Below are 14613 nucleotides of genomic sequence, written 5' to 3' on the forward strand. Positions count from 1 at the left end.
TTATGCCTTATGGGCAACTTGGCAAATTCCGCATAGGACATAAATTAAAGACCAGTGCCTTTAAAAGGCCAATCGTGCAAATGACCCGATTTTTTTTTTAATTTATATTGGATTTATCAGATTAAAGTAGCCCAAAAGAAGGGCACTCCGCGCAAAAAAATGTAGTTGTACATTCATTGAAATTCTATTATTAGGTGACCCATGCACATTGTCTTTTTGCCCCTTCACCATAATGAATTCGAGTTTAAAAGTCTCACCTACCACAAGTAGCTAAAGAACTTAAAACTTCAACATGTGATCAAATGGAAAATCACAATGTATGAGTACATACCTAGAGCGACTTATTCTTTTGTAACCATCGGTTAATACTCATAATTTACTGACTCACATAATTTAAATTCGCATTACATAAAATTTATTAAAAGAATCTATCAATAATTTATCTTTTCTATGAAAATATCATAATATATTCACGAAGTAACACAATCTCTAACTACATGGATAGAGGCAGACTCTTGGACCAAGAAAAAGGATAGCTAGAGGCATGCTCACGATTTAATGAAATTTATAAAATGCCTTCATCCTGAAGTTAAATAAAAGGAGAAAAAAAGGAGATTGGATATAGCCAATTTGTTTAATCTAGTATTTTTACTCATCAATAATAAATTTAATCACGATTCGAAGAATTTATTAAGTTTTATCTTCACTAACTCAACCAATTCACGAATTCTTTGGACATACGAATTTAAACTCAAAGTTATTAATATTTAATAGTATATATTGAAATTATCTTGAACGTTTAAACAAGTGATACTTATTTAAAAAGGCACGAGATATCAAGACCTTGTTTGCACTTGAATTATAATTATAAGGAAGTTGTTATAAAAAATCAAAATAATAGAGGTAAGTGTAATATTGTAGATCACAAGGAAAGTTAGTGTTATGAAGCAAAACCTAAAGTAAGATTTATGAAATTATCCCATTATTTAAACAATTTTGACTTATTTAATATTATATCAAGCAAATCCAATATGAATGGATTATTTTAAATGCTCTAAATTTTTCATAGTAATTTGCTTTTAATATCTCAATAATTACTTGATGGTATCGTTACGCTAAAAACTCAATCACAATCGATGTTTAAACAAATTCAATGCATACATGATAGATATATTCACTTATACATTTGTTATTAAATAATAATTAATTAATACACGTTTATCGTAATTTAAATTTAACCATGGTTTTAATCTAGACTACTCTAGTATCATATATTTATTTTCTTCAAAGATCATGCAATCTTGTTACACAATTAAGTGTAATCCTTCCAATTAAGATTATAGTAACCTTGTTATTTTTCTTGTGACAGTTGTGACCTTGGCTGTTAAATGATAAAGGAGGACAACTGTATATAACATGAACATCTTTTACCAATTCAATAAAAGGGAAAAATAATAAATGACCAACTGTATACTTAACTATTAGCAAGAAATCAAGATCTATAATTCCAAGAAAGAAAGAAATTGAATTGTTAACCATTTTTATATAACAATATAAATTGTGAATATTAATTAAACAAGATGACAATCTTGGTAAGCACTTGACGATTAACAATTTCAGGAAAAGAAAAAAAAAATTGAATTCTCAACCACTATTATATAACAATACATAAAATTTGGATATAAATTACACTTGAGTGTGATCTTGGTAAGCACTTGATGATTAACAGTTTCAGAAAAAAAAAAAGAAATTGTATTTTTAATCGCTTTTACATAACAAAATCCTCCACAAAATATGGATATAAATTAAACCTGAGTAGTATAATCTTGGTAAGCACTCGATAATTAACAATTTCACAAAAAAAGAAAAAAAAAATTAAATTCTCAACAACTTCTACACATCATAAAATCAAATTACTATAAATAAAATACAGGAACACATTTTGGTAAATAAATAAAGTTCCATATTTGAAAAAACGACTCCAAGTCATAGCCACCTACCAATTTTGTCGACATCTAAGGGATAAAACAGTCATTTCATATGTGGACGAAAATTCCCGGAAAGTAAAGGGACTTAATTAAACAATACACAAAAATTACAAGGACCAAATATGTTATCAAAACTTGTATAAATAGCCAACTTGCAACCCTTCACAAACACTCACAAAGAATTTTGCATAACATTTTTATCAACTCTTCCAAATTTCTCCAAATTTCTAGGGTTTCTTTTCTTCTTCGGAATTTTCTGTAAGTATTAATTTGTAAGGGTAATATCGTCATTTGATAATCTAATTGTTGGATTTATTGTTTTATCTAATTATTGTTTTAATTGTTTTTTTTTTTTTTTTGTGTGTGTAGGATTTGGAAAGATCGTTAATTGTTGGAGAAAATTCGGATTTGGAACAAAACATCAATTTTTTAAAAATATTTGTAAGTATGATGATGTTTATGTTTTTATTGTTAATTGTTTATTAGAATTGTGTTGTAGGAATTTAGTTTTTTATTTTTTATTATTTTTATATATTGAGTGTTGTTGATATGATTATGTTCAATAATTAAGGGATTTGTCTTTTTTAATATAGATCTGGGTTGTTAATACTCCTTGTATCCTAATTATGTGACGTTTTTCGCTTTTCTAGAGTCGAATGATTTAATTTTTTAATAAGCCTTTTAAATTATTAAATTTGTGGTGACTTACAATAATTTTTACGTAATTTTCAAATATATAAGTTTTGTTTTGAAAATTTCAAATATTCATTTCAATTTGTTTGTCTGGTTTTGATTTGACATGGAGTTTGTGAAAATAAAGATGATTTTTGGATCTCGTGATCTTAAATTAAAGATATGTTGAATGTACCAAGTTTCCCTTTAATCTTGTTGAGGTTTTAAATATGTCATGTGCAGTGGCGGATCCAGGAAGTTGGAAAAAGAAAAAGCTAAATATACACTGTAATTTTTTGCCGAGGGTGTTCAAAAGTTAATATATGCACATAAAAATAGAAAATTTACCCTATATATACACTGTAATTTTTTGCCGAGGGTGTTCGGGTGAACACCCTGGACAACACCTGCATCCGCCCCTGGTCATGTGGAAAGTTGGAATTAAAGAGTTGCTAAAAGAGGAAAGGCATTATATTTGAAACGGACTAAAAAAGAAAGTAATATAAACAAATTGAAACAAAGAGAGTAATGATTTTCCCATCATTTGCTGTACAGTTTTTGGGATATCATTGTTGTTGTTCTTTTACTTTTCTTTTTTTGAAGACCTTTTTGCCCCTCACTGAAAAAGTTTGCTATGATTTGTATTGTTTTATGGTGAATGTTGTTGATATGATTAGCTTTTGGTGTATGGAATTATGGGTTGTGTCTTGTTAAACTTATGGATGTGTAAACTTTATGATGGATCTATGATTGGAATAATTGCCTGATGATATTTTTAAAGGTCATTATTTGAATATAAAGTCACCATATTGAGAAGTTTAAAACTAAATTATATTAAAATATTTACTAAAATTATAGTCCAAGGAGAAGTTCTTTCACCCTCTAAATAGAAAGTGCTAAAAAGGAAATATGGCCTTTTTCTTTTTTTTTTTTTCCCTGATAAAGGTTTTTTTTTCTTCAAAATTAGCTACAATTTTTTTATTGGACGAATTCCAAATATTCATGTTTTCTAGATGAACGGTAGGGCCCACCTTGGCAGCCGTATTTGACATCCTTCTGTATTAGGTTAAACTTTATTATTATTACAGAATATATATATATGTATATATATATATATATATATATATATATATATATATATATATATATATATATATATATATACAATTTCAAAAGGGAGATCTGATCTGTCACTTTCATGATTATATGAGTCAGCTCTTAATTGGATTACTTGACTTGTTCATGTTGAAGAACTACTTCAAGCAAAAGCTTCTGTATATTTTCTTTATTTTAAAATTCAAACTTGTAATATCCATATAGTTTCTGAATCTAAGGCTTACTTTTAAACTTGTTATCTAACTTTAATTGAATAGTTGTCCATGGTCTTATCTTTAATACTTGAAATTGATAGCTATGGATGCATATTCATAATCATTGTACCTGGATCTACATTTCCATCACTAAAAATAAAGGAGTGAAAATATGAACAAAGGGTATTCTAAGATGTTGGGAATTGTACAAAAATGGATAACATTATTGTCGTCTTGGACTTGTTATGTCTAGCGAAAAATAATTGGTTCATAAGCCAATGGCTTTGCCACATGGTGACATGCCTGCCTTTTTGATTGCTCAAAATTTTCCATAGTTCGTTCGAAATGATACATGGTGATAGGAAATATTTATTATGGATAACTGGTTCTTCCTGCGGTTTGATAAGTAAAATTTCTGCTGTTTCTAGATGCCTAGCTATTCCATGGGGCATGGTGTCCTACAGATTGTGCTTTCGTCATTGGTGTTAATTTTGCTTGCCTTCGGGCGGGTTGTGAAAATAGATGCATATATGCAACACATTTGTGTTAAATTTTATCGCCTTCCATGAGCTAGTTGTTTGTGGACCTGATTACACTCAACACTATCTTAATTAACTATATAGCTAAGCAAATTCATTCTGTTTATCCCATTTAGGCTGTTAAGCAGCATATATAATCTTCTGTCCCCGTGATTGTTTTCTATTCTAAATGAAAGAAAGCCACTTGAGTGTTACTTTTTTATTTGTCCTATTCTCAGCTCCTATTTAATGGGTGTATGTATGTCAGATCATGATATGAAGTATCCCGCGTTCAGCTCTGACTTTTATAATGATATCTGTATCTGTAGCATTAGCATGGTTACTTTAAGGATAGCTCTGACTTACAGGTTGTTATTGGCATGTACAGGTGAATGTTCTAATGGAGTCGAAAGGTGGCAAAAAGAAGTCTAGTAGTAGTTCCTTATTTTACGAAGCTCCCCTCGGCTACAGCATTGAAGACGTTCGACCAAACGGTGGAGTCAAGAAGTTCAGATCTGCTGCTTACTCCAACGTAAGTACCTGGATCTCATTTGTTTAAAAGCCCATGAGCCATATAGAATGAGAGTTAAGGATATTGTAACTGACGCTTCTCTTTTTTCTTCCTTTGTATGCAGTGCGCTCGCAAACCATCCTGATATACCCTAAACTTCCTTCCGCAACGCGTCAATAGACGCAACCGAAAAAAAAAAACAAAAAAAATAATAATTATAGCTTTTAATTTCTTTAGTTGTCAAGCCCTCACTCCTTTTCTTCCTTCTACTACTTTCTGCTTTTGCGCTCATTGCTCTGAACATTTTCCGCTTTAACTTCTTTTGCTGCTGTAAACATCTTTCATCATGGAAATGGCCATGCCTGTCTCTGCCATTGGTTTTGAAGGTTTTGAAAAGAGGCTCGAAATCTCTTTCATCGAGCCTGGTCTGTTTGCTGATCCTAACGGAAAAGGACTTAGAGCTCTCTCGAAGGCACAATTGGATGAAATTCTTGGACCTGCTGAGTGCACCATTGTTGATTCCCTATCAAATGACGATGTTGATTCCTATGTCCTCTCTGAGTCGAGCCTCTTTGTTTATTCTTACAAGATAATCATCAAAACCTGTGGCACCACCAAGTTGCTTCTCGCTATTCCGCCTATTCTCAGGTTGGCTGAGACCTTGTCTCTCAAAGTGCAAGACGTGAGGTATACCCGTGGGAGCTTCATATTCCCAGGTGCTCAATCGTTTCCTCACCGTCACTTTTCTGAAGAAGTTGCTGTCCTCGATGGTTATTTCGGGAAGCTTGCTGCCGGTAGCAAGGCTGTGATTATGGGCAGTCCTGACAAAACACAGAAATGGCATGTTTACTCTGCCTCAGCTGGGCCTGTTCAGTCTAATGACCCTGTTTACACTCTCGAGATGTGCATGACTGGTTTGGACAGGGAGAAGGCATCTGTCTTCTACAAGACTGAAGGAAGCTCGGCTGCTCACATGACTGTTAAATCTGGCATAAGGAAGATCCTCCCCAACTCTGAGATATGCGATTTTGAGTTTGAACCCTGTGGTTATTCCATGAATGCTATTGAAGGAGCTGCTGTTTCAACCATTCACATTACCCCAGAAGACGGCTTTAGCTATGCTAGCTTTGAATCAGTTGGATATGATCCCAAAACCATGAAGTTGGGTCCCTTGGTTGAGAGGGTGCTAGCCTGTTTTGAGCCAGCTGAGTTCTCTATTGCTTTGCATGCTGATGTTGCTACCAAGTTACTGGAGCGTGTTTGCTCTGATGTTGATGTTAAGGGCTACTCTCTTGCTGAGTGGAGTCCAGAAGAATTTGGCAAGGCTGGTTCGATTGTCTACCAGAAGTTCACTAGGACTCCTTACTGTGGATCTCCCACATCCGTTCTGAAGGGCTGCTGGAAAGAGGAGCAGAAAGAAGAAAAGGAGTAGTTGTCCCGAGGGTCGTCTGTTGTTTTTGTTTTAGAGTCTGTTGTCGTCTGGTTATGTTTTCCATATTTCTCAGAATAAAGGACTTACATGTCCCATTTGTGTCTTTTGAATTTGTAACATCTGTGTGCAAATTCTGAACTAGTCCGGCATTTTGGTGTTCCACCATAAGCCCTATGAGTCTGCATTTGGAATTATTGCTTGTTGCTGTTCTCTGTTCCGTCGTCGTTTCTAATAAAAGTTTGTTTGTTGTGTGTATTTCTTGGCCTACCCTCAATTGTGATATCTGTGTTTGTTTTGGATTATCCTCTTCTTTATTTGAGATTGCAACCTACTTTCTCCTTTCAATTCTGTTCTAGCTGTTGGTAGCCAAAAGAATTGGCAAACACCTACTGCTACGCAGAAACATAAGGTATTTTATGGTTCTAGCCATTCAGTATAAATGAATAATTTAAAGAACATAAACTATTTAAAGGAAATAACAAATCTTAAAGGGAAGATGGGTGTTTAACTTTTTTGTAAGCCCCATGGTATGATGATATTGACATGTTGCTGAAATGTTTCTATCTGGACCTCTGAAGTAAAGTTTTATGCTAAATATTATGCAGGGCTTTGCTTAGTAGTATTCAAGCTTTTGTGATAAGCAGCTTGTGGAAACTTTTATGTCGTTTAAAGTAATATGTTGTGATGCCTGCAATAAATTAACACTCCAATAAAAGATGAAATAAGTTTCTATGTGACATCTATAGATTGTGAGAGGAGAGAGAGCGAAAGAGAGTTTAAGCCATAGAAGAAAATATTTGAAACCTTGAGCTTAGTTCTGGCTCCTAATTTGTCATTCAAATTTTTGTTGATTTTACATTTCTTCTTATATTAAGTATATTTCCACAGCAAAATGAAAAAAGAATGAATGGATCATTGTATGGATAATTGCCACTGCCGAAGGAACATGACTTGTCCGAACCGGACAATAACGACTTATAGCTAAGCCTATTAAGAGCGCTTCTATCGAAGCAGAACAAGTCTAATACTCCAACCTTAACATTCAGAGATCCCATTTCCAGGGGCGGATCTATGGGAGCACGTGAACATTAAACCCTCGACAAAAAATTAAAGTGTATATATAAAAATTTTGCGTGTTTATGTGCATATATTAACTTTTGAACACCCTCGGCAAGTATATTTAGCTTTTTTTTTTTTTCCGAACACCCGAACGAAAATCCGGATCAGAGATCCCATTTCATCGAAATGAGCCACTAGCTATCTTTCATCAAATCCAAATCAAAGAAATCAAGATTCAAGTACTAGCACGTATGCCAATGGGATACTGTAAACGAGTTTTCCGTGTTTGCATGGAGTAGAAGCGTTTGGGCCAATAGGCATTGAGTTAGTTGCTTTTGTAGTTTATTCAATTAAAATCTGATGCAACTTACTGTTGATAATCTCAGCCCCAGGAGCTATCAATGGAGGGTTTATACACAAAATGCACGAGTTTTTATTGATATTGACCTGCATATTTGACTTCTCTGTATCTTTTTTTATTTTTTATTCTTATTTTTTATCCTTCTTTATGGTTCCTATACCCCTCTCAAGGGGTGGGCATGGTATGGTATATGCCTATTACCATACCGAAATTGAAATTTTTTATACCGTAGTTTTGGTATTATGATATTTGATATGCATTTTGAAAAAGTTAGGTATTCGGTATTTATAAATAATACACCGAAATATCGAATACCGTACCGAAATATATAGTACATAGATAAGTCATATATATTAATACTAAAAAAATATATAAACAAGTATTAGTATAAAATTAATTGTTTAAACGTTGGAATTTTGATTAATCTATGTTAATTGAAATGCCCTTTTGTGTAATTGATTTACGAAGCGGATTAATTGTGCTTCTTTTGAATATATTTACATGTGTAAGGTGTTGGTACAATATAATTGAGACTTTTCTTGAATAGCCAAAGTCGTAATTATCTATTATATAAGTATATGTAGGTCGAAGTCGAACAAACTATGGTTACCGATTTATCGTACCGAAAAATACCGAATCATATTGAATTAATTTGCTATGGTAATGGTATAGTATTTTTAAAAACCGAAATTACCGTACCGAACTTTCCAATACCGTACCATGCCCACCCCTGCCCCTCTCTTAGTCATTTTCCCTCTGAATTTTCGGTCAAGGTACATGGTTATATAACCAGGCTAAGAATTATTTTTTTAATCCATTCTGCTTATCTTCTAATGCTGGTAAAATAGGGAAAACAACACAAAATATCCCTAAAATGTAAAATATTTACCCGCCCATGTCCCTTCCTAAACAAATTTCGCTTCATACCCAACCGGCTGAAAATATTTACCCGAGTATCCCCTCGCCCAAAACCCTTCCTCCGTGATACCATCGTAGTATATTTATATATCATGATGGTATCATAGAGGACTAACAGAAAGACTGAAACAGTCCTCCATGATATCGTCTCAGTATATTTATGTACTACGATGGTATCACGGAGGACTGAGAAGTGTCTCATTGAAGGACTGAAGCAGTCCTCCACGATACCATCACAATATATGTGTATAAGAGGATGATATCATAGAAGTTTTTCTAAGAATAATGTTCTCTTTTGAATAAATGAACATTATACCATTTCAGTGTATTTATATACTATATTGATATCATAATTTTGGGGCATTTCGGATAATAGTTTTAGGGGTATGAAAGTAAGAGGGCTATGAACGAGTAATTGTTATGTTTTTAGGGAGCAACAACGTTCTTTCCAGCCTATATTATGTGAACCCACCCATATTTTGGTGGACTGGATGGGTGATATTTTAGTTTTTTAGATGGGTAATGTTTGGGCTTCGGCCCATATTTAACCCTTTGGAATATGGGAAATATGGGTAAAAACAGATTGACCACATACAGGTTTAAATTTTCCAAGTGGTGGCGAATGAGCGGGTTAGATCGGGTTTGCACGGGTTGAAAATGGGTTAAACAAAAATGGATTGAATTGGCAATTGGGCGGGTCGGGGCGGCTTTGTGAAGCATGTGGAACCTAGAGAGGAAAATGCATGTTTTGGATCCCATATCCTTAGGTAACTCACCATTCTGGACAATTTGAACTATTGTGATCAATTAAAATGGAGATGGGAGGTCATTTTCTTTAATTAGTTAGTGCTTTTTTCTCTGTTTGATTTTATGTATAAGAAGGATAGAGCAATACCACAATATATGTCTTTATTAAAGTTATAACATATACTCAAGTGTTTGGAAAATACACTTGCACATAGTGTTACAACGTTATATATATTATCCAATTTTCCCAATTGCTATAATGTTTCCCTTTCAAAATTTGGACTCTGAAGTATCAAAAATGATCTTTGTACAAATCATTTCTCGCTTCAAAGTTCGCAGGAGTTTATCGGTAGCGGCGAAGCTAAGATTTCACTAAAGGTATTAAAAATTATAAAAAGTAAACACATGAAGTGAAAGGAACTCAACATCTACTATATCTACATAAAAACCAATATGGACCTTGTATATATAGTGTGGTTTTCCAGCAAAGGGAGTTCCGATGAACCCCCTAGATCCGCCCCTGGTTACCGGGCTAACAATTAATAATTGGAGAGGAAAAAATTTTGGCAGATAAAAAAGCAGAAAAAATAAACAAATGATCATTGACTATGTTGAATGATCACCACAAGTCCACAACTCAATTGAACACAAGAAAAGGAGCACACGTAAAGCCAAAAATTGCAGCTAAGGTCAATCCAATATGAAACCAGATAGTACTCTTTTTTTCTGAGAGGATTCTGCAGCCTGAAATCTGTACTTTACATTTTTTTAAACTTTCAGTAAAGACAAATTATAATTCAATGTTCATGAGCCTCTTTAACCCTTTATAATTCAATGTTCATGAGCCTCTTTCACCCTTTGTCTGGTAAAGACGTAGTAAAATATCCCTTGTGTATGTATCTGTTTTTTTGGCATTTTAAGCAAGTTTTGAGGGAATTTTTGTAAAATTTGTGAGTGTGTGTTTTGGGGGTGGGGGGTTACCCAATAGTTTTGACTCAAATCTTGTATGTATATGTATATATAGAAACCCAGTAGCTTCTGCTCAGACTCTATATGTATTAAGAAATTTACTAAATATATATAAATATTTGATTGTGAATAGAGGTAAAATCATTATTTAAACTTTACGGGTTCAACTTTTAAGGTTCTCTGCATGAACTCATTATTCTTTTTTAAGTTATAGATTCATATTAATATTTGTGGCAATTTTATTAACTTTATGCTACGTGTCGAAAGTAATGGGTTCAGATGAGCTCAATACTGTAATGGTGGATCCGTCCCTAACTTTGAACCCTGTATATGTAGAAGAAGTTGTAGAAACCCATAAACTTCAAATTTTGAATCTGTACCGGACCAAGGAGGAAAGGAAGGGACCATCACCAAGGACCAATGGCTTGTTTTATCCAAATAAGAAAGCAATGGGTTATGTCCAACTCTGGGTTTTAGTCAGACTTTGGCTTAGTGTAAATTATAGTAACACTATTTTACCCCCATACACAAGAAATCTCAGTGCTTGTGAGGGAAGAGCGGAAAAGCCCAAAATCCAGTTCCCCTTCTATAGCATTGGGTATCCAAACAAGGGACAAAAAGCCTTTATTATAGGGGCAAAGGACACTCACAGTTTGAGTCCAGCCAAATGTTAGTACCTTCACAAGTGCCAAAAGCAACTTATGAAGGAGAGGAAATAGGTGTGTAACTCTGAATAGCAACAACGGGTATTAGGGAAAACCTAGATTCAAGGTTGGAAGAATCGAAAATAGACTCGAAAACTGAACCCTTTCTTTAGCGCCTCTTGGCATTTTCTTTTTGCGCTTAGAGTAACAGTCTTATGTTGTTCAGACTTTTTAAAAAATGCCACCGCACACCCTTAGGTCCTCCAAAATTGTACTCCCTCCGATCCTTTTTTACTAGTCCCTTATACTAAACATAGATTTTTCATTTTACCTATCCATTTTAGCAGATCAAGAAAGATTTATTATTTCTTCCAATATTACCCTTATCATTAAATAACTACAGAAAGTACTAGTAGTCGAATTTTTCTAAAGCATATTAATATGAGTAATTTGGTAAAATAAATCCTTAATAAATGTTTCCGTAAGGGGAGTGCCAAGTTAATAGAGAACACATGTAAAAAAAAAGAATGGAGGGGGGTAGTATAGCTTTTGAAGGATATATCTAACACACGTCCGATTATTTTTTTTAAAATGCAGCAACATATAAACCTAAGCAAAGCCATTTGTTGGTTGTGTTGGCTTTCTTATGCCATGGATGGTGTAAGTGAAACCATCTATCACTATATTCAAAATTAGAACAACTTCTCCTTTGTGATGACCTTGGAAGGGTAGAACTTCAACAACGGTTGTTATGGAATGAAATTCTTTTAGATGCAATAAGAGCATGAGTTTTGATATGCATGTTGAGTTGTTACCTATAATACGAATGTATTCTGAAGAATCTTTAAAAAGTGCCAATCCCAATTTACCAGACATACTTTTATGATCATAGAAATGTCATGAAATACTTAAGATCACTAGTTTAAATGGTACCTTTTGTATATACCAAACGTCTTTCTTTTTCCTTGTTTGTACTTGCCACGTATTACTTTTATCTCATGCGCTGGGCACGCGCAAGTTGGATCAGACATCATGAGCTTAAATTCTAGCACTTAGCTAGAGCATCGCATCTCAAACTAAAACAAAGCACTATATATTATATATAGTCTCAGATTTGAATCCTAACAGAGGCAAAAACATTAGGTGATTTATTCCAATCTATCCAGCCTCGGTACACAGACAAGGTTACCTAGTATATGTGTTGGTGAGAAGTAACATGTACTATGTGAAATTAGTGGAGGTGCACCAAGCTGACACGAACTCCACGATTATATAATATTGTTTTGGAATGTGGTAACCCAACACACGAATACTTGACTGAATGTTAGGTTGGTGTAACTAGATCTGAGGTTGAGATATGGTGGTTGACATGGGTCCTCAAATTCACGAAGGTCAATCAAAGATGATGCCAGATTTTGTTCATATGTTAGGTTCTTGATTTCTCACTCTTTCACGTGTTGGTGTACCTATTACAACGAAATGAACAAATTTAGTAAGAATTCTACACAAGATGGAAAGTTAGTAGCTCTTTCCCCTAATTTGAGGCAATAAAAATGTATTTATGTTGATTCCTCTCAGTTCTTTTTGGTCATGGTATTTAGCAATTGCCTGGATTTTGACCGGATGACTTTGGATTTGCGGTTACAACTTACAAATAGGAATTAAATGGACAGTCGATACACTAAACTTCCTATATATTAGGGATTGGAGATTAAGATTCGAGCCATATTGGATCTATTATATCCAGTGTCATGTTACATTTCTGCAAAGGATTGATTTCTCAATGGACATGTGACCTCCTGATCATGTAATGATAACTCTTACAATTGCACCATAATACCCTTCTAAAGTTATAGTTCACTTGCTAGGCCATGCAATCTTCTAGAATTTTTTAATGCACTCTTGTTCATGTATAAAGTTTATGTTAAAAAAATTACTTTTTCAAAATGAATGTCGTTTAAGAAGTTCTCAGTCAAACAAGGCTTCCAATATATAATGTACCTTAACCTAGAGTATGAAGGTCGAAAATTGAACAAAATAAAAGTAGGAACAAATTAAAGGTGCTTAAATTTAATTTTAACTTGCGTTTTTATTGAATGATATCTTAATTAATTCTCGATCATATTATTTTCGGCATTGGATCTTGTGCATGTTATGATTATTTCGTACTCAAATAATGTATACTATACGACTCCCTCATTTTAGGGGATATGTAAAGCATCAAATTGTTTCTATTATGCTAATTCCACTTAATTTTCAGTAGGATTAGTAACATTTAACAATAATTTTTGATAGGGACGATTATAGTCACCTCAAATTCGGGAAAATAATGCTATAGCCTTGAACCTTGTGATAATTAATAAAAACTATTTTGACCACAGGGATAATTATGCAAATGCCCTTTAAGCAAATAACTAATTAATTATTGTTGCTTCAATGATTGCCTCACCTTTAGCATAATTGTTTGGAAGATTATCATTCTGGATGCCAGGATATTATCTTCTTAATTAACAAGTCGATTAGATGGTATTAGTGATGATTAATGTATGGATCCAATGGTTAGATTTTGTTACAAAAGTGTTTGTCCGTTTGTTATTACTTGTACCTTCCTTAGGAGCCATTTGGACATGGTTTGAAAGCATGAGATGAAACCATGATTTGAAATCATGTTTGGGCATGCAATTTGGATTTCTTAAATTGTATTTATTCTTATAGACATAAAAAACCCACAAGTTGTGAAAACTGTAAAAATATTCTCAATTCTTATACAGTCTTACCAAATGAGCAAGTCATAGTTCATAACAAAATTAATACGCTACTATAAGGCCTTTCTAAGAAATACAACATTAATTGATCAAACTTTAGTTCAATAAAAAAGAAAATTTAACATGAATAATAATGTAACTACTCTTTAATATAATCCTCCCACATGGTAGACATAAATAAAGGTTGGTAAATGGTTGGTGGGAGTAATTGTTAAAAATATCTACCAACTTATGAGTCTTTTTTTACAAAATATAAACTTATGGGTCAAGTTGTATATTTAAATTTTTTGAAACCATGGTTTGAAACCCCAAATCATGCCTTTTTGGATGATTTGGGATTTCAAACCATGGTTTGAAACCATGAGATGAAATGCATGTCCAAACGCTGATTTCATCTCATGGTTTCAAATCTCATGTCCAAACGCCTACTTAAAGTATATCTCCCTTAACTTTATTTTATGTGTTTTAGTTTAATTGGACACAAAATTTTAAAAAGTAAAAAACACTGTTAAATATGATAATCTTAAACAAAAGATGTGTTTAATGTGTATATAAATGCGTCTTGCTATCTTACACATGATATGTCATATATTGAAATTTCAAAGTGTTTTTCAATATAGAAAATGACATTTTTTTAAAACTGATTAAAAAAAAAACACATAAATTAAAACAAAAACATCTTTGTTCTTGTCCTAATTCTTCCACTTTCTTCCCTCATG

General features: G+C 33.3%; 1 protein-coding gene and 1 long non-coding RNA gene across 2 annotated transcripts; both read left to right on the forward strand.

The window, feature by feature from the left end:
• The first annotated feature begins 2099 nt into the window (after nt 1–2099).
• On the forward strand, nt 2100–4996 carry LOC132067759 (uncharacterized). Its single transcript, XR_009417224.1, has 3 exons — nt 2100–2246; nt 2358–2429; nt 4877–4996. It is a non-coding gene; the product is annotated as an uncharacterized LOC132067759 (long non-coding RNA).
• Nucleotides 4997–5143: 147 nt separating this feature from the next.
• LOC132067758 (S-adenosylmethionine decarboxylase proenzyme) lies at nt 5144–6686 on the forward strand. The gene has a single exon (XM_059461069.1). The coding sequence runs from the start codon at nt 5346–5348 to the stop codon at nt 6429–6431; it is 1086 nt and encodes a 361-aa protein (XP_059317052.1). The 5' UTR covers nt 5144–5345; the 3' UTR covers nt 6432–6686.
• The last annotated feature ends 7927 nt before the right edge of the window (nt 6687–14613 follow it).

The sequence above is a fragment of the Lycium ferocissimum genome, chromosome 8 (genome assembly GCF_029784015.1).
Source record: "Lycium ferocissimum isolate CSIRO_LF1 chromosome 8, AGI_CSIRO_Lferr_CH_V1, whole genome shotgun sequence".
In the NCBI taxonomy this organism is placed as follows: domain Eukaryota; kingdom Viridiplantae; phylum Streptophyta; class Magnoliopsida; order Solanales; family Solanaceae; genus Lycium; species Lycium ferocissimum.